The sequence below is a fragment of the Emydura macquarii genome, unplaced genomic scaffold, assembly GCF_026122565.2.
Source record: "Emydura macquarii macquarii isolate MOO-44397 ecotype Brisbane River unplaced genomic scaffold, CSIRO-AGI_Emac_v2 contig_561, whole genome shotgun sequence".
Lineage (NCBI taxonomy): Eukaryota > Metazoa > Chordata > Testudines > Chelidae > Emydura > Emydura macquarii.
This window is the reverse complement of record NW_027130698.1, coordinates 11,174,120-11,194,234: the sequence shown is the minus strand read 5'-3', so window position 1 is coordinate 11,194,234 and position 20,115 is coordinate 11,174,120. Positions and strand designations below refer to the sequence as shown.

General features: G+C 38.4%; 1 protein-coding gene across 1 annotated transcript; it reads right to left on the bottom strand.

Annotated features, from left to right (window-relative positions):
- Positions 1-749: 749 nt before the first annotated feature.
- CENPN (centromere protein N) lies at positions 750-20,065 on the bottom strand. The gene is made up of 11 exons (XM_067539952.1): positions 19,926-20,065; positions 19,070-19,250; positions 17,469-17,514; positions 14,671-14,730; positions 14,076-14,152; positions 12,063-12,239; positions 10,188-10,289; positions 9,554-9,611; positions 4,949-5,061; positions 3,328-3,451; positions 750-2,988 (listed from the first exon to the last, which is right to left on the bottom strand). Exons 1-11 carry the CDS (start codon positions 19,964-19,966, stop codon positions 2,873-2,875), a joined length of 1,095 nt encoding a protein of 364 aa, XP_067396053.1. The 5' UTR covers positions 19,967-20,065; the 3' UTR covers positions 750-2,872.
- Between the last annotated feature and the right edge of the window lie 50 nt (positions 20,066-20,115).

Here is a 20,115-nt window from a genome sequence, read left to right as displayed (position 1 = left end):
TTCATTAGCTCATGGGGTTTTTTATGGCGCTTATTACTATACTATGAGTGCTTATAAACTTATTTTCACAACAACCCTGTGAGATAAGAAGCTACCCAATACGGCAAGAAGCTATTCTTCACACACTTGATGGAGTAAGAATAGTGTCTTTTTAAATCACCACTACAGGAGAAATCATTCAGGAATATGCCCAGCCTACTTGTAGTACTCATTGATTGTGATAATAGTAAAGTGTGCCTCTAGATGAAAAAGGTGGTGTTACATTCTTAGGGTCCTAACTTTTCCTTTACTTGTTTTTGTTAAGACAACCTCTGTGGAAAGCAGAATCAGGCAGCAGTCAAAGCTGCTAGCAAAATACTTTGATAATGAAACTGTGCCTTTCTATTATAAATCAGTATCACTTGGGAGACAGCACCAAGGAACCAGACTGCACAGACAGGGATATAGGGTAGAAAACTTCATAGGTCTACCATTTATAATGGCATATGATGATACAAGAGAGAAAGATATCAAGAGGTGGTTACCAGTGGAAAACTGAACATTAAGCTAATCTTTGTAGAAATGTAGTCACTAGTTGTCCACAATGGAAGTACAGATTTGTACATTAATCTTTTGTGGATTATACTTTTATCAATAGTCTTTCCCTTCTGATAGCGATTGTGGGCAGGCCTGGGTTTGGATCACAAATTAAAACATGGATTTTTAATAGTAACAGCTTAGTATTACACTTAAAAACTTTCAGTTCTCCTGTAGTGAATTTTAGTTAAAAGTATACTGGCAAAATAGCAGCATATGGTCCAATAGTGTACAATACTCAGAATTCAGTTTATAATCATTAAAAAAAAACTATTCAGTATAAATTTGTCACACTTCAATCAGTATCTCAAGCCAAACAAACTTCAACCAAGAAATTCCACTTGAAATTTTTATTGGTCCTTTCATATGTAAGAAAAACAAAACATCATACAACCTAATAAAATAGTTAGATATACTATATCATAACCTTTCTGAAAAACTCTGTGCATATGGATATTATCTAAGTGAATACAAAAATTCTAATACACAAAACATTATAAATTGCTAACCAACACAGAATGTAAAGGTCACTTTGCACAATGAAAGTGATCTTCAAACCAAATACTTTAAATCTGTAGCTTAAAATACTAAGAGTTAAATTCAAAATTTCTATTTAATTATGAACATTTAGAACTTTACTGCAAACCCTATTTCTGCTTTAACACTACACTAGCCTGGTTCTGCAATCTTTACATACACAAAGTCAAAAGTTTTAGTGTGCAAGTGGTGTGGCGGGATCCAGACCCTAGAAAGAGACGCATTCAGAAACACTACTTCCCCAAAGTAAAAAAGTTACATGAGCTGCATTATGTTTTAAGACCTACGATGAAATATCAAGATAGTCACAGAAACAGACACAAGTATAATTAGAAGTATGCAAGCTTGTTATTGGTTGTTGCTCTTTGCGAGTACAAATTTTGGGTCTGATCTTACATCCACTAAGGTCAGATGGAAACTTCCCTATTGGACTTCATTAGTAGCAGTTTTGCAACTGTAACTTTTGAATAGTTCTTTCAAGATAAGATCACCCTTCAGTAAGGTACAAACCACATTCCTGACTTTATGCACAGGAATAGTTCCATTGAAATCAATGGGACTACTTACATGTTCAAAGCAGGGCATGCACTTTGATATATTGCTCAACTGGGTCCCAAATTAGATAGTTTAGCAGATTACCTCAGCCTTTTATAGTTTATTACAGCTAGTATCTTGTCCGATTCGTGGTTAGAGATTTGTTTAACTATATAATAGCTTGGATTTTGCGAATCTCATGTCTAACTTATTTCACCTCATTAACAGCAACCAACATTTAGTATTCACCACAGAATTTTTTCCTACCAACTATATTAAGGATATTGTAATAACTAGGGATATGTACACAACTCTAATAATGCACTTTGCAGGCCTTCGTAAGATCTCAAGTGTGTTACTGCTTTATAATTTACTCAAATCATTTGCTTCATCAGAAAGTTTCAGCTTCTTTTACTTTTATGGAGAAACTTAAATAACTATCTTTAATTATTTAGATACCTAATTACTCAGTCATTTGATAAAATAAACCATTAAAAACCTATTGTACATTAAATGTCACATCTGTTTGTTGGATATTGAACACCATTATAAGGATATGAAAAATATGCTACGTTTGATACTAGCTTTTTGCTAGTCAAACAATCAGAAGTCCAAAACTTCATTTAAAAAAAATAAAACAAGCATTCAATTACATGCATCTCACTATAAATGAAGTCATGACAATAAGAATATTGTCACAGGAAGGAAGTCTTCTGTTGAATGAAAGTGTCAAGGCGAGGCTGGAATGTTCATTTTCCAAGTAGCTTATGTTGGCCTCGTGACATTCTCACTCAGAATTAGATGTAGGTTTAACCATTTTATTAAGTGATGCTGGTACAGTGAAAGAATGCTAATCTGCCAAATTATTAGACCAATTGCATTCTGATTAGATCTGTCCTCTAATTTATGTGCACCCACCAAATACATTGTGATCCATAGAAGAACTTCAATGAACTAGTTTAATTAGCTGAATTTACTATTTCAGCTATCTGCTAGATAACAGGCCATTAGTCAATATCATTGGCTAACCCATCTGTTAAAAACGATCAGTAGGAAAAAAGTATTACCTTAGATTTAAACTATCGTTTAAAATGCTACCAGGGATTACCAAGGAATAAATTAGTTTTAAAAAAGGTTCTTCCATTTATGTTTTGATTAAATACAAGTAGTTAAATACGTTATATACACATTTCTCTAAATGAGTCTTTGCAATTAAAAAAAAAAGTCAGGGGCCTAGACAGCTTGCTGAAAGTAAACCTTTCCTCTCTTTAATTTTAAAATAGTTCCTGGCTTTTTGCGGTATGCATGTAAGTAATGGTGAAAGAGGTGCATCGGCCATACCTGGGAGGGGAGGGGGAGAAAGAAAAAAATAGGAATTATTGTCTAACTCATCCACCACTTTACCTTTCATATACATTTTAGATTAAAGGTACAAATTGAGTATCCATGTACAATCATTGTAATTCTGTAAGCAAATTAGACATGTAAACTCATGCTTTTGTGCAAATTGGGCCTTATCTGCTAAAGTTATCTACAGAAGAATTTTTGTAGTTTACTAAAATTCTATTTATATGTACACAGAATTAGATTAACCACTCATAAGTATCCCTTATGAACTATATGCAAGCAAAATGGAAGACAACATAGTAACTAATTTCCTATTAACACTGTAGCACTCACCTGCTGGTGCTAAGGATTTCAATGCTTCTAAAAGATGAGGACTGGAAAATTTGACTACACATCTGAATGGTTCTTTTTTAGCCAGGATGTCCATTTCAGGTTCACCTTTAAACATTGTTTCAAGCTGTTAAGACAAAATATTCAGAGGATATAAGCAAAGGATATGTTATATGTACATGGTATTAAAAACAAGGCAATATTAAGACTATAACCATGCTTTTTTGTTGGATGCTGTCATCTTTTCTCTTTGCTAAAAGACCTATAAAAAAATCTATGGAAACATCAGTTTAACACCATACCAAAAAGGACAATTACTATTTAAAAATTGGCTGTCATAACTGTTGTGCTAAATTATAAGACAGGCATTTCTTGGTAGTAAGTGAGGACCCCTGCTGGCCCTCATCCCCTCTAATCAGACATCCAGTTGAACTTCTTAAAAAAAAATTAAAATAGGCCAGTTAGTGTTCTTTATTTATTTAAATATTAAAGGAAACTGCAAAAATTAGAGACACATTTAATTCTTCATTTAAAAGAGATTTCAAGTACCACACTTACCCATAACCAGTCAGCTTTGGTTGTTTCATAAACACAGTTTTATTTAAAAAGAGTTTCTCTCCCCATTTGCTGAATAAAAGACCCATGGCAAACAGAAAACTGACTAATGCATCAAACAAACAAATTAAATTCTCTAATCTCTTTCAGTTAAAGTCACCCATAGTGTTGCTTGGAATTGTAATAGGTAAACACGTTTTCAAACATAATCACATTTAAATTTAGTGTCCCTTTAACCCCTTTTGAGTTAAGCACAGAAATGATTAATATCCCCATTAACTAGGTTGTGGGAGAAGACATTCCAATCACAAATTTCACTTATTACTATAGCTATAGTTGGTGTTTTACAAGAGCAGCTGCACCAACATGCTGCTGTGATTAACTTCTGACTTCAAGTTTTAGGCTTACACTTAAAAAGTTAGTTTACGTGGCCTGTTAGAATGATTTTATTTATACTTTTCAACAACCGGTTTGCTAGCATTAAAACATTTTTAGATAGAAGAATACCTTGTTAATGAAATCAGGGGTGCCCCCCTATAGCAAACAATTCTCCACTAAAAAAAATGCAACTATGTCCAGTGTATGTGGTAAAACATTATGGGTCATCTCTTGGAACCCCTAGTGATACATTAAGAGTTTGTTTTGTTATAAACAGATATATTTCAACTTATCTATTGTGTGTATTGGTAGTTAGCTTTATAAGTACTCTGTATAACCTAGACTTCCTGTGCTACATTTCATCAATACTTCAAATCTCATTTTATTATAGTACAATATCCAAAATACATTGCTCCCAAGATTCTGATCAAATTAAAGTTACTGTCATTCAATTAGTGTGTACAATGCAAGACTGAGATATGATCCAGCATTTTAAATGTAAATTCTTTGGGGACTAGATCTCATGAACTCTGCATTAGAAAGCTCTAGTTGCAACTAGTTTATGGAAAACTAGAAAAATTTTGTGCAAAAAACTGAAGAAAAACCGAGAGAATTCATTATAATTGTGGTCTAACATGTCTACTGATTAGTCGTTTTAACCAAATTAGAAGGATTAAAATACATTTATCACCTTATATTGCGCAAATTCTAGTTTTGGCTGGTGACCATCACCAAAGACCTCCTGATTCACTCTCTGGATTCTCTCTTTTTCCCTTTTATTTTCTTGAATTATCCTTGGATCCACTGGGGGGAGGGGAAAAAAAAAAAAAAAACACATCCTGTTAGATGAACTATGCCACATGAGAGTTATTACGTACACATTCCATTTCTTTGGGAATGATTTTTGGAAGTGACATACCCAGAAAAGGTCTAACTGTAGAGAATGCACAAAATGATCATCTGGCAGACAGTCAGCTGGTGAAACATGAAGATTCACCACTTAAAAGCAACTCCAAACCAATAAAACAGAAAGACCAAATAAGGAAAAAAGTTTAGTATTGTGTACTTTGTGGGCGGGGCAGTATATGCTTGCATGCTACCCCTCATAGTCTGCCTAGTTCTAAGCAAATGCTATAAGCAGCTTAATTTTATGAGCATCAATCCATTTAGGCTTTTAGAAGTTAGATCATTTAAATTTAAAAAGTAAAGATTGCTTTCTGGTAATTACCAAGATTTCAGTAGCTGTTTTTCAAACAAACACTTAAAAAGGTGCTAGGGAAATCACATAAATAAGTGAAGGTATTATTTTTCTGACTCAAAAAACAAGCTTAGGAATAATAATAATTTTTTTTAAAAAGTCATAATTCAAGACGAGTTCTCTGTTCTCAAAAGGTAACAGCTTCATAACTGCATGCTGGATTTCTTAGTTAAGACAATGCTGTAGAAGCCAGCCTGGAAATCAAACAGCATGTTACCTCACAAAGGAAAGAAACTTTACAGCAGCTGTGATTCAAGATGTTTTGTCCACATGGATCATGCACCTCATATGTGCAAGACCAGAATCTTTTGACCAGAAGCATTCACTGGAGCTGTGCCTGTGCCCTGCTCATGCTTTCCCACCCAGAGGCAAATAGGGCAGAAGGCCCAAACCACTTCAATTCTCTTGCTAATTCGTCTTCAGAATCAATCTGTGCTGAGAATGAGTGGGAATGTAAGGCAGGTCTTAGGAGCCAGGTGGACAAAACATTTAAAAAGAAACAGTTACTGTAAGGTAGTGCAAATCTACTCAACCAGTCAAGCTAGCATAAGAATCAGAACCGTGAGATGAGTGTCCAAATGATATTCGGCAGGTTAATAAATAGACCTCAGCCAGCTTTGGAAAGGGCGGAGGCATAATCTGGCAAGAGAAAAATCACGGAAGTACACAATGCCATAAAACCTAGTGGTTTGAGACAGTTTCTTGCTGTTATTGCAGGGTTTTCACACAGATGTGGAAATCAGGGATGTGATGGTCTAAAGCCTAGATGGAAGAATACATTTGCTGACCTGGAGTCTAGAAGGGCCCCTGTAAATTCTATGGACTAGGTAGGAGTGAGGGATAATTTAACTCACTCTAGTCTAAGGAATGAAATAAGTTTAAGACTGGATAGGGTGCTGGAAGCTTTCTGTGAGATATCCCTCTCAGAAATCAGTTGTCCACGTACAAGACGATATGTATTCCTTTCTGGCTCAGATGGGCTGTGACTATTGCCAAGCATTTTGGGAATACTCTGGGGCTGTAGACAGGCCAAAATGTAGTATGCTGTATTAGTAATGGTTGTGTCCCACCATAATCTGGAGATATTTTCAGTGGGCCAGATGAATTGCTGTAAGAGTCCTGAAGGTCAAGAGATGCAGACTAGTCCTGAACTTCTGATATTCAGCAAGATACTCAGAGCAAGTGGCTCTTCCATGTGCCTTCTGTGGCTCTTTGCAACACATGATATTAAAACACAGATTTAATTATTAACCAATCAGGATGCTTTTACTATGTTATTAACCAACTGTAGCGGATAAAATAATAATACCTGGTCAGTCATTTTGCTGTAAGACTATTATTTTATATTATAAATATATATATATATATATATATATATATATATGTTTCATGTTTATATGTAAACAGTAAATGAAAATGAATTCACACAACTGTAGTTCTTTCGGGTAATGTGGATCACTAATTCGGCTCCTAAACCACAGAGGTCTGAGTATCACTGTTCTAAAGAGAAAGTGATGGAGGCTACTGTCACCATTTTGAGTTAGTCAGCAAATGAACGTTAGTCACTGCAGGTTCAGGATAGGATGCATTCTTCCTTTTCTTTTGGGTATAAGGAATCAGAATAGAAATTCCTCCTTCTGAACACCTGAGGTACTTCTATAGCTCCTATTTTCAGTACTGAATCCACTTCTCTCAGTTTAAAAGACACTAAAAACTACGCCTTGCTGCCTAAGAAGTCAAGTCTTTTAGGATCTTTGTCCTTAAGAGTGGCTTTAGATGCTCCTACCTAGATTTCTCCTGTAGTGCAGATACCACCTGGCAGCCACAAGTCAGATGAGAAAAAGCTTTTTTGAGGTACTTGGTATCTTTTCTCTGCTTGTTTGAACATTGGGGGTAAGATGCTAGAGTCTGTACAAGTCTTTTGCAGGCTTTCAGACCCCATTTATTGGCATTGCCAACCTGTCAGGGAGATTAGAATGTCATATAACGTATATGCTTTTTTCTGCACTACAGATAATTCAGTGTCCAGAGTGGTCTATCCTTACCAGCAAGTTCTGAAATGACTTGAAGTTGTCAGGAGATAGCATGAGACCAGGTATCACTGTCTCCTCTGGCAAAGTGGAAAACGGATTTTAGGACTAAATAGCTGGAAGGATTTAAGAGGAGTCTCCTGTGAATCTAGGAGACTGATTTTTCCACCTGAGCCTGTGAAGCCTGCTCATGTTGCTCTCTTGTTCCCATGGGAGGTCCACTTCACTGAATGCACTAGTTAGGCACCTAACTGGTGAGGAGGATCTAGGTTGCTTTTAGGAAGAATGAGAGGTAAGCAACTTCTGGTGTGTGTGGGGATAGAATGCCCACTAAGGCCAGGAGGGGGAACTAAAGGGATAAAATTGAGAAGGTGCTGCGGTCCAAGGATTTATCTGCCATGAGATATCAGGACACATCTCAGGGTATACCCTGAAGTCTGCTGGCAGTGATCATGAGGGTAATCCAGGAGTTGCTGTACTTAGAGACCCTCTTCAAAATGTCCATTCTCTACTAAATTCTGGAGAGCGTGTGGGTGGGCAAACAGTAGTAGTAGTAAATCTGTTCTAGAGCTGGTGCTGACCTCTCAGCAGTGGGACAGAAGACTACTAGCACTGAGATTTTAATTCATACCAATCTCTGGCACCAGCATGAAGGCCAGTGGCTCAACGTCTGAAGTCTATTACAGAACTGTTAAGGACTTTGGTACAACTACAAGCTCTGGTGCCAAGAGTCTTTTCTGGTACTGGGTTTCAGTGCCAGAATGAACTTAGCTCTCCTTGGAGCAGGGTGAGGCAAAAAAACAAAACAAAAATCAGCCACAGTAGCCTGTCAAGACTGATCAGGCCTATGATACTTCTTTGATCTCTCCTGTTCTGAGAGTCACCCTTACAGTGGAGCTCAGGCCTGCTCCATCTCAAAGTGGTGCAGGTGGTACTAGACTTCGTTGCTGTGCTTCCTAGTCAATGCTGAACTCTATTTGGAGGACAGAGGATGGCTGACTGAAAGGGTTGCAGGCCCTCTCTTGGCACCACTAAATGGAAACTTTTGGAGTATTTGCTGTACATACAGAGGCGCTGAAAAAGTGGGATCTCTGAGAGGAATGTCCATTTTTGGAGTCAAAAGAATGTCTTTTTGAATCTGATGCTCTGCATGGATTGCTCCAGTAGCTTTAGCAGAATATCTCTGCAGCAGCAGGTTCTGGTGGTGGAGAACTAGCATATAAAGCAACAGAATCTGTCCTTCACGCAAACAGGAAAAAACACCAACTGTGTCCAGCAGTTAACAGAATAAGTCCATCACGCAACAGATGGGGCTTAAAGCCAGACGGTTTAAGCTCAGCCATTAGGTGGGAAGAAGTGTTGGTGCAAAGTAGTCAGAAGAAAGAAAACATAAGGGGGCTACCAACAAGACAGCATTTCATCCCTAAGCTAAAGTAAGGAATCTAATATTTAAAAATTGATTTGATGAAAGGATGCTATGGGACAGCAGACAGACACCACCAAGTTTCCACTACCTGCTATGAGTGATAGGAGGGAACTGAGAAACAGATACAGTTGGGGCTGCTCTAGCCGATATGTTCTTGAGCTGGGAGGAATACAAGGACATGCAGGGTACCAGTTACATCCTCAGTGGGCAAAGACTTGAAGAATCAAGGTGTTGTTCCAGCAAGTTTTGGGTAGGTAGTGCTTCACCACTCTTTAGTGACCTCTCCTAGCAGATGCAAAAACTGGCAGTATAAAGAACTGTGCCCAGCCCCAAATCCACTGGAGAGAAAGAATATTGAACATTCTTGCCACACCCAAACATATCAAATATAATGTGGATTTAATACTACAGTAGTATAGTATCCCTTTCCAAAGAAAGAGAATATACTATATTATGTTGATATTATAATTACTTGGCATTTTATAACAAGAAAGATTTAAAAAGAGTCAAGAATACAAACCTGAAAAGTAATGTTATTTCAAAACAAAGCTTATTTTAAAGATCATATAAAAAAGCATATACCCTTTTCTGGAGCAACATTTCTTTCTTGTAGAGGTCTTGGGTGATACGTTTGGAAAGTCTAAAAACAAAATACAAATAGTGTGGGAGAAGGAAAGATAAGGACTTTACAATCAGCTTATTTCCCATCAAGGAGCTCTTGCTAGAAACAGTTTTCAGGATTTCCTGAGGATACCTTCTGAAACAAAGTGCTATCCTTGCTTTTTACCAACTACAGGAAGTTAATAATTCCAAATCCCAGTTTTTGGAAGTGACATTTTCCCTGACTATACTCAGAAAACATCTATTTGGAAATAATCTTTAAACAACCATTCTAATAGTTGCCAAGTCAGTGCTTTATTACTAGTGAAGAAGTAATAGTCCAAACCCTAAGATTAAATCATTTTATTCAACTCTATGTCGTAGTGTTTAATTGGTAATTCAGGAATGCCTCTAAAAAAGCAGTAGGTGGGAAACTAGGTTTCAGATCACCATTTAATGTTACCTTACTGAAAAGGCTGTCGGCCTCAGTAGTTCAGTATTATTGTAATATGATGAACTCTTTGAAGAGGTTTTCCCCACCTGCTAGGAAGTTTAGGGCCAGGCCTGAAACAAAAAAACAAGACTTATCTTAGAATGAACTTGAAAAGTGGCTCACCTGGCTATACCTCTTAAACACAATATCTTTAAGGGAGTCTAAACAACGGCTTCGGAGCTCCATTTCACGGATATCATGGTAACTGGAAGCATGAACCATTGCCTTTAAATAAAAATTGAAATTATTTTTATCATTACTTCTTAAGTCACCATTACATTTACAACAAAACATAACATATTCCTGGCTAATGCAACATTTTTATTCAACTATTAAGTTGTAGGTTCAGCAACTCTGTCACCCAACAAGATTCTTATGCCTGAAAAACGGAAAGTTAAACAGGCTGTTATAAAGTCATATGATCCTTGCAGCAATGCAGAGAATTTACAGTTCTGAGGGAAAGAGGACCCCAACTACCAAAAAAAGGAAGTGTAGTCTAAGTTCTGCATTATCTTCTGCATACTTAGGGATAGCTTGATTCTCTGCATGGTACAATACAGAACTGGAAGGGACCTCCTTGGCTGAGTCCAGTCCTTGTTATCGCAGACAACCCAGTCATATAATTTTGTTCATAAAATTATCAAGCTCCATCTTAAAACTAGTTAGGTTATTTGCTCACCCCACTACTCGCATTGGAAGGCTGTTCCAGAATCACGCTATTCTGATGGCTAGAAGCCTCTAGCACAAATAGCTGTTCTCCCTTCCTGTTTATTCCATGATGTATTTATAGAGAGCAATCATATCCTCCCTCTCCACCCGCCAACTTTAATTTTCCTAAACTGAACAATCCAAATTATTTTAACCTCCTCTCATAAGACAGACTCTTCATTCTCCTGATCATCTTAGCGGTCTCTCTCTGACCCCATTCTGGTTTGTACTAGTCTTTCTTGAACATGGGTGACTAGAACTGTACACAGTATTCCAAATGAGGTCTTACCAGTGCCTTACACAATGGCATTAGTACTTTCCTATCACTCCTGGAAATACCTGGACTGAGTCATTCTAGAATCACATTTGCATTTTTCCTATGGCCACATCACATGAATCTTTAGATGACAGTCATCTTGTAATCAACCAATACACCCAGGTTTTTCTCCTGGACTATAGAAAGTTAAAGGTTATGTTACCATGAATTTGCCCTAAAGTCTCAGATTTGCCCATGAATTTATGGTCAATAATCTGGACATTTAGTATGCTCATTCTTTGAGCCAGTACATCTAGTTCTCATGCTTTAAGGCCTCTGAAGCTTAGTGGTCACCTTAAGAACATGTAAACCAGTACTTGTGATTTGCTTTCACATTTTGATATGTTTTGAATACCTAGAACATCCACTGCTAGTCTCCAGGAGCATCACAAAGGTAATAGGGACAAGCTCCAATAATAAGTAGTTTTAATAGGCGGTAACATGACATGACCTCTATTTTTGTCAGTTACTGTATCACTTCTACTCTAAGCCAGCTTTTAAGTGATTGACCCATCATGTGGCCACTTGCAGCAATTCAGTTTAAAGATGTGAAGTAAAGATAACTTTCAAGCTAACAGGTCTTCCGTGCAAGCACATCTGGTTCACAGATTTAAAAATGATAGTGAGTTTGTACTTTTACAAGACTTTAATAAAATTCATATCAAAACTCCTTAAATACAAACCATGTAGAATAACTGCCTTTAAGCTTTTTCTCTTTTTAGAAATTTCAAGTGGTATATGAGATGGGCTCAAGTACTGCGAAGGTACCTCTGAATGCATGTATGAATTTGTGCCTGCAAACACCTTTAGTGAACTTCATTTTGGGATCTAATCTAAAGATTATGTTATGTTTCCAGACCAAACAACTTCATTCCAGATTTACCAGTGTGATGTTTCCTCATACTTTTAACACCCTCTTTTGATAAGTAGAAACAACATAATGGAGATCTAGAATAGTCAAGTTTGCTCTATACCTGACAAAGCAGAGGGATGTTGCTCCTAAGACTGGAGACGGAAATGAAGACATAGGGAGTTTGCGAGTGATACACAACGTAGGTGGTTTTGTACTGGTTTGGTTTTGAATACTGTGCTCCCCAAGCAATTCGAATCCATATTGCATTATCCTCATATTCTCTAAAGTTGATAGTCACCTGATTAAAAAAAATCCAAAGCTATAACTTAGTTAGGCATTCAAATCAGGAGACCCCAAAGTTAATGTTGTGTGTGTTAACTAATCTCCTGTGTCTATATATTATGTTTTGGTACGTGAACATGTGACAATGCCACTGCTGATGAAAGAGAAACGTATCCCATCGACTTCCATAGGGTTGCACTTCATTTCACCAAATGGAATTTGGCCTGTAGTGTTTAGAAAATCTCTTTTTATCTGAAGGCATCTTTTCATTTTAAATGTAAGCATCCTTACTGGAAGCAAAAGGTAGCTTGTTATCAAATCCCTTTCCATTCCAATGAGTCTTTCCACTACCCATTTTACAGGTGTGATGTTACATTACAACAGCAGTTTTTCAGCCTTAGGATTGAATATATTTCAAAGAGGTCAAGAGTCCACAGTCAAAGCTCTGGGGTAGTTTCTCTGCTCTGTTCCATTTCCTTTGTAACACTCAGGATGCTGTTCAACAGGTTGTTGGTTTTCACCTTCACTCACCCATACCAAGTTACCTTGGGTGGCTGTGTAGGGAAGGGAAGCCACCCTTTGCTAGGTGCTCTCCTAGGTTCAGACAGAGCCAGTCAAGCTCCTATACTGCTTCCAAAGGGGGGGCGGGAGGGGCCAATCACAGCCATTTTTTCCTCCCTCCATTGCAATGCAGCAGGTGAACTGCACAGCAGTTGCAGCAAGAAAGTGCCAACAGCTGCTCACAATGCTCCTGGGTCTGGTAGGGAAGCAGTAGGAGGGGCAGTGTCTCCCTCCCATAGTTTGAGTCTGTTTCATACACTGATATAGTCAATTGATAATCAGATCAAACAAATTTTCATATACATTCACCCTTGACAGCCATGAGTAACTCCCTAGGCCACACACTGGACACTACTTTATGTGACCCAGGAACAACTGTCTACTACACAGTGTAAAATTTCACCAAAATATAACATAACATCAGGACCAAAACCCCAAAACACATAGAAGATATGCTTGAGTTTATTGTACCAAGTTAGAGACCATGTGCAAGAGCAGTTTACTATTTTTACTTCTGTTGCTAACGTCAGAATTGTGTATACACCCTCCCACTTTCAGTTCAATCTCTGTTTTCTGCTTATTGGTAAAAAAAATTACATGGCTACTCCAAATTCCACTGATTGTTTGGTCACAGACATGTTTATTCATATGTTATTAGTTAACACTTATTAACTGTTAGTAGTAGTTATTAACCAACAGAGCTGGTTTATTGGTTGACAGATTAGAACAATACTGATTATATCTAAACCTCATGAACACTCAAGCTTTAAAATCTCAGGTGTATTTATCCTGAAACACTGCACTCTTCTGGCCTGCATAAGCAACATTCCATTTTTGTACCGAGCAACACTTCTGAAGCCTGATTCAGCTATACTTGTCTAATTCTTGTGTTTTCTGAAGTACAGGCTCAAACTTGTTTTCCATCACGATTAGCCAGTAGACGTGCTGCTTAGTATTAAAAAAATTGGAATACAATTTTATTTCTCTAGAACCTGAAACAGGCAATGCCATATTTTAAGACAGAACTCTGCCACTTTTCACTTCTCTCCCACTCAGAAAATAGCAAGTCTGAAGGTAAACACTACTACTGGGTCAGATACAGAATAATATAGTTTCTCCTTGGTATTTCAAATGCAGTCCCCCACATGACTCCAGCAATCCACAGATTTACTCCAAGTTTTGGTTAAAAAAATGCAGGGACAATAACAAGAATTATCTTCCTAAAGACAATATAATAACCACCCATTTATATTGGAGAGCTGCAACGAATTTAGAATGGTTTTATTCTTACATTTTTCAGAGCTGACCGAAGACTTCTCTTAAATTTGTATTTGAAATCTGCCAAGTTAAAAGAGTCAGTTTCTTCACCTGTTATACAAGAAAAGATGCCACTTATTGTAAACACAAAATTATGATTATTTCGGACATAATTTGTACAGTTTGTTACAGCAAAATGGTATTACAGTGATGTAGCATCAACCCAAGAATTTAAACATTTATTTTAACTCTTAAATAGATCAAATAATGTCAGTTTAACCTCCTTCTAGAGTGGGGAGCGAGGCCTGGGGAGTTCTGACACTACTTTTTTTAGGACATGAGCACTGACATACACATATGCATGTGTGCTTGTGCATCTTCCCCTACATTGTCTCACCTTAACAGATAATCTCGCATTTACACTTAGACCAATGTATAAACTTAAACACATCTATCTAACATAATGTACTGAATTTTCTTAATCAGTAGTTTCATATACTTGATTGGTCCACAATTTGGGGGGAGGGGGGGCGTGAGGGGGGGAGTCAGTAAAAACCACAAATGAAGAACCTTTCCTACAAGTGAAACTCGTGCACAAGTGGTATCTTTAGAGAAAGATGTTTACCTACCTGCTACTTTGGTCATTTGGTAAACAGTCCAAATTCTCTTGTTCTGATAGATGTGGTTGTCTGGGGAAATAAAAGGTGTCCAATGATGCAGACAACATGGAACATAACTGTTTTGAATAAACTAATACTATACATTATTTGTGATTAGGTCACTTTCAAACCATTTTCCTGATATTAAAGAAATCCTAGTGATCAAAACTACAGTTAGCTTCTAGTCTACAAGTAAAATAGACATCTTTATACAAGAGGCATTAAAATTTATTGTATTTTGGTTAATTAGAGGTAACCTCCCAATTCACTGTTTAAAAAACAATTACATGTAAGTTACCAAAACTCTTTCTGAATTTGAATTAAGTCATTTAGGATAATTAAATGAAAAAGAAAGACTTGAAAGAGCTTGATAACTCCATGTACCTACAAGTTGGCAATCTATAAGAAACAGCTGGGGGCCACATGCAAAAAAAAAAATTAAAAAAAAAAAATTAATAAGTATAAGTGATTCCAAAATATCTATCTTAAGTTTTTCATATAAACAAAAAAGTTATATATAATTCATAATAGTCAAATTATAATTATGTTGAAGTCAGAGTTCTAGCTGGATTATTAGGAACTGATAGTTGTGCTATATGCTGCTGTCTGAATTAGACTAACACAGTTGGGGTAAAGACAATATTGTTCTAAGGGTGCTGAGCATACTGGAGATAAAGTTTTCTCCCTAAATTTGTATTAAAGTCCTGGATTTGACCTATAACCTCAGTGTCACACAGGATTAGTCATCTCTAGTCACATAACATATGGGCAAACATGTATAATTTGTTGATTTGCTAAAATTTTAATCTAAAATGAACAAAATAGTTCAACTGGAGTCAAACTTCAAATGTAATTTGTTCATACTGCACATGATTGCCTCTTGGAGCAGTTAGACCTGGAACCCACAAAAGGAGAGCAAAGTCTTGACTTAACTGCTAAGTGGAACACAGGATGTTGTCCAAGAGGTGAATATACCTGAACCATTCAGTAACAGTAACCATATTAAAATTATATTTAACATCCTTGGGGTGGGGCAGGAAATAGCAAAGAAGCCCTCCACAGTAACATTTAACTTCAGAGAGGGGAATTACACAAAAATGAGGAAGCTAATTAAATGGAAATAAAAAGGAACAGTCACAAGAGTGAAATGCCTGCAAGTAGCATGGAAACTATTTTAAAGCACCACAACAAAGGCCAGTAAGCCTAACTTCAGTACCAGGAAAACTGGTTGAAACCACAAGAAAGAAAAGCATTATTTGAAACGTAGATCAACATGATATCTTGGGGGAAAGAGTCAACCTGACTTTTGTAAAGGGAAATCATGCAACACCAATCTATTAGAATTTTCTGAGGGTGTCAGCAAACACATGGAAAAGTATGATCCAGTGGATAGTGTACTTGGACTTTTCGAAAGCCTTTGACAAGCTCTCTCTCACCAAGGTTCTTACGGAAAGTAAACAGTCATGGGACAAGAGGGAAGGTCCGCAAAAGATAGGAAACAAAGGGTAGGAATAAATGGCCAGTTTCCATAGTGGAGAGAAGTAAATAGCAGGGTTCCCCAGGGATCTGTACTAGGAACAATGCTGTTCAACATTCATATATGATCTGGAAAAGGAGGAAAACAGTGAGGTGGCTAAATTTGCAGATGATACAAAATTATTCACGATTGCAGTCCGCTTAGGACTTAACTAAGAGTTACAAAGGAATCTCACAAAACTGGATGATGGGGCAACAAAATGGCAGATGAAATTTAATGTTGATAAGTGCACAGTAATGCACATTGAAAAATCATAATTCCAACTATATACAAAAATTGTGGTGCTCTAAATTAGCTGTTACATCTTGGAGTCATCGTGGATAGTTTTTTGAAAACATCTGCTCTTTGTGCACAGCACTCAAAAAAAGCTAACAGACTGTTAGGAGCCATTAGGAAAGGGATAGAAAATAAGACAAAAAATATCGTAGTGCCAATATAGAAATCCATGGTATGCCCACACCTTGAATACAGTGTGCAGTTCTGTTAACCCCATCTCAGAAAAGAACAGGAAAACATACAGAGAAAGGCAACAAAAACGATTTGGAGTATGGAACAACTTCTATACAAGGAAAGATTAAAAATGATTTTAAAAGATTTAAAAATTAAAAAAAGAATAAAAATTAAAAAAAGACTGGGACTGTTCAGCTCAGAAAAGAGACAACTAAGTGGGATATGATAGATGTCTATAAAACCAGGAATGGTGTGGAGAAATTATGTGTTATTTACCACTTCATGTAACACAAGCACCAAGTATCACCCAATGAAATTAATAGGTAGCAGTTTAAAAACAAACATAAGGAAATACTTCACATAATACACAGTCAATCTGCGGAACTCATTGCCTGGGAATGTTTTTAAGGCCAAAAATAACAGTGGGTTAAAAAACAAATTAGATAAGTTCACGGAGGATAGATCCATCAGTGGCCATCAGCTAAGATGGTCTGGGACACAACCCTATGCTTTATGTGTCCCTAAATCTGTGATTGATACAAGCTGCGACTGAACAACAGGGGATGGATCAACTCAATAAGTTGCCTGTTCTCATCATTCCCTCTGAAGTATCTGGCAGCAGCCACTGTCAGAAGATAGGATACTGGGGTAGATGGACCATTGGTCTGACTCAGTATGGCCACCCTTATATCGTTAACATACCAATTCCTCATAAGGGCAATTCCTTATAAAAGTTATTTGATAACTTGACAAAATATAAAGAAAAGGTATTTTTACTTACAAATCATGTCTAAGATGGCTGCTTCCTTGATACTCACAGAGTTTTCCTGCAAAAAAATGTTTACACTACATAGTGAACTTCAGAACCAAAAGTCTTTATAGCGGTTCATTAAAATTGCATGTTTAAAAAAACTATCTTGAATTTTAGCCCCAGAATTTAGGTGCTATTAAAATTACCTGGACTGCACTAATGGCCACAGCATGCCAGGCACTTTCCAAACACAGGAAGACAAAAATCCCTGTCCCAAAGAGCATACAATCACAAAAGATTTTGGCAAGTTCAGTGTCTGTCATGTTTTCTTTTTTTAAAAGAAAACTATTTGAGTGAATTTATGCACTCCCTCTGCATAGGTTTTAATTTAAACATTGCACTTCTGAACTAGTACACAAGAACCAGTACGTGAAATCAACTAAACTTTATTATAAACAGAAAAGGACTAGTGTTTCATTATCCAAACCAAGCAAAAGATAAACTATGATTTTCTTCCCATCAACTTTATTTAGTTTTTAAAACTTCATGCAGTTTCAAGAATCTCAGAAACTCTTAGGAACATAGGTAAAGAAATTTTTACAAAACACCCTCACTATTTTAAATCTAGCATTTATTATCCCACTAAAAGTAAGTTAGCAATGCTAAATATGGTCTTCAGTAAATCTTTTTCGTTTGCACCTAAGGCTTGCTTATTAATATTATAGACAAGGTATCTGTGGAACCATGATATTCCAATGCCTTTGAACCTATACAACCAACAACAGAGTTTAAGGACCAGATACGATAACTGACACGCCACAAAAGCCAGCCTAGGGGTCTGCCCATCCAAAATGAAATGGTAGGATCTGGCCCCAAGTGTGGATAACATTATCACAAGAAGTGTCATATCCCTAACAATTCCTAAGTACATATGCCAAGGCTCCAGTAAAACCCATTATTGTAAGGTCAGAAGAGGTTTTGCTTTACAGCAAGTAATGTGAAAACAAATTTGGCAGAGGAAATTATTCCATCTAATATTTGTCAAAACAAAAACCGCACACACACTTACCTCAGAAATAGCACTACAGAGTTCTAGAATAAAAACTACAGGTTTCTACTCGTTAAGAGACACAATATTTTAGGATTAACATAAGTACATCTCAGCCTTCTAGATGTCCAGATAGAATGGTTATGTTTTACATTCAGAATCACAAATAGAGATGAACTTCCGAACAGCTCCATCCCTGTTGAATAGTCAGAATCCAACCAGTGCCAATACATAACAATTACTCAAAGATGTAACAATAGCAGCCTCTAAACTATGACTCAATTAAAGAGCAAGGAATAATTGGGTCCAGCTATGTTTTCCTATGGGCCAATTGTGTACTCACTGAAATCAATTAGGCCAAGTCAGTGTTCATGTACTATATTTCTCAGACTGGAAACTATTAATCTGGATTAAGGAAATTAAAGTTAAATTGTAAATGAGAGCATTTTCTTTCTTAAATGTGTGTCACACATTAGGAAAACGCCAATACATGCTGTTAGTACACCACCCTGCTATGCAAGTACAATGAAAACGTTTCAGACAGACAGACAGACCGACCGACCGACCAATGGATGTTAATCACCTCACAAAGCTTAACCACTTCTTGGGAAATTCCTTCCTTTATCTGATGCATGTTTATGGTTTGTAGCTGCGCCTTGGAGAGGAAGTCCCACTTCGTTAGCGTTTCCATGATTTCATGCCGTGGGATTCTCAGTACAGTCCTTCTGATGTACTCAGCAACGGTCTCATCCATCGCGACGCCACTTTAAAAAGCAACATGAAAGAGTGATGAGCCACTGACGGGGGAAGAGGGAGTGGGCATCGCTCCAACTGGCCCGGGATGTACACGCCCTCTGCAGCATCTGGCCGCTGTCAGAGAAGACAGGGTTAGACGGACGGTCGCTCTGCCCCAGCATGGCTGTTATGTTCCTCCCTTACCTGGCAAAAATACCCTGGACAGACAGAAAAGGCCCCCAGCCCGTGGAGGCACCGCCCACGCTGCTCCCCGAGACTGGGCCCCCCCCACCTCTGTGATGGGCTCTCTCCGGGGTGTTAGGACATGGCTGAGCCCCCCCACCCCAGCAAACTCCGCTTTAGGACGGGCACATGCCAGCCAGCCAGCCAGCCCGCCCGCCCGCCCGTGCTACCTGGGCCCCGGCGGCTCAGGAAAGGCCCCGCTGCACGGTCCCGTCCACCGAGGGCGAGGCCTAACACCCGTCCCCTGGGGTCGCGGACAAGCTGCGCCCGGCTGGCGGTAGGGGGTGGTGGTGGCGGAGGCCGGCTGGGGCGGGGGGGACGTGCTGCTGACCAGGGCTGTGAGGAAGCCCCTCCCGCGGGACACGACGGGACCAGTCCCCGGCCCAGGCCGAGCGCGGGACGGGGAAAGCCCCTGACGCCCCAGGAACGTCTCATCACGGCCCAGGCCCTTCCCCGCTCACCTGTTCAGGGCGCCCCGACGAGACCGCCCGCTCGCGGCCATGGCAGCACAGCCGCGCCCCGTCCCGCCTCCAGCTCCAGCCCCAGCCGCCGATGGGCCGTTATTAGTTCACTCAACCGCCGCCGCCGCCGCTGGTCCGGCAGCCCCAACCGAAAACCGCCCGCTTTCCCACCAGCCACGGCCCCGTCTGC

Bases quoted from the DNA above. Each gene is read 5' to 3' on its own strand.
- CENPN (XM_067539952.1), bottom strand. From the start codon at position 19,966: ATGGCCGCGAGCGGGCGGTCTCGTCGGGGCGCCCTGAACAG. The intron at 12,240-14,075 runs GTAAGAATAAAA...TTTTTTAATCAG, and splicing joins TTCGGTCAGCTCTGAAAAAT to GTGACTATCAACTTTAGAGA. The intron at 10,290-12,062 runs GTATAGAGCAAA...TTTTATTTAAAG, and splicing joins ACATCCCTCTGCTTTGTCAG to GCAATGGTTCATGCTTCCAG.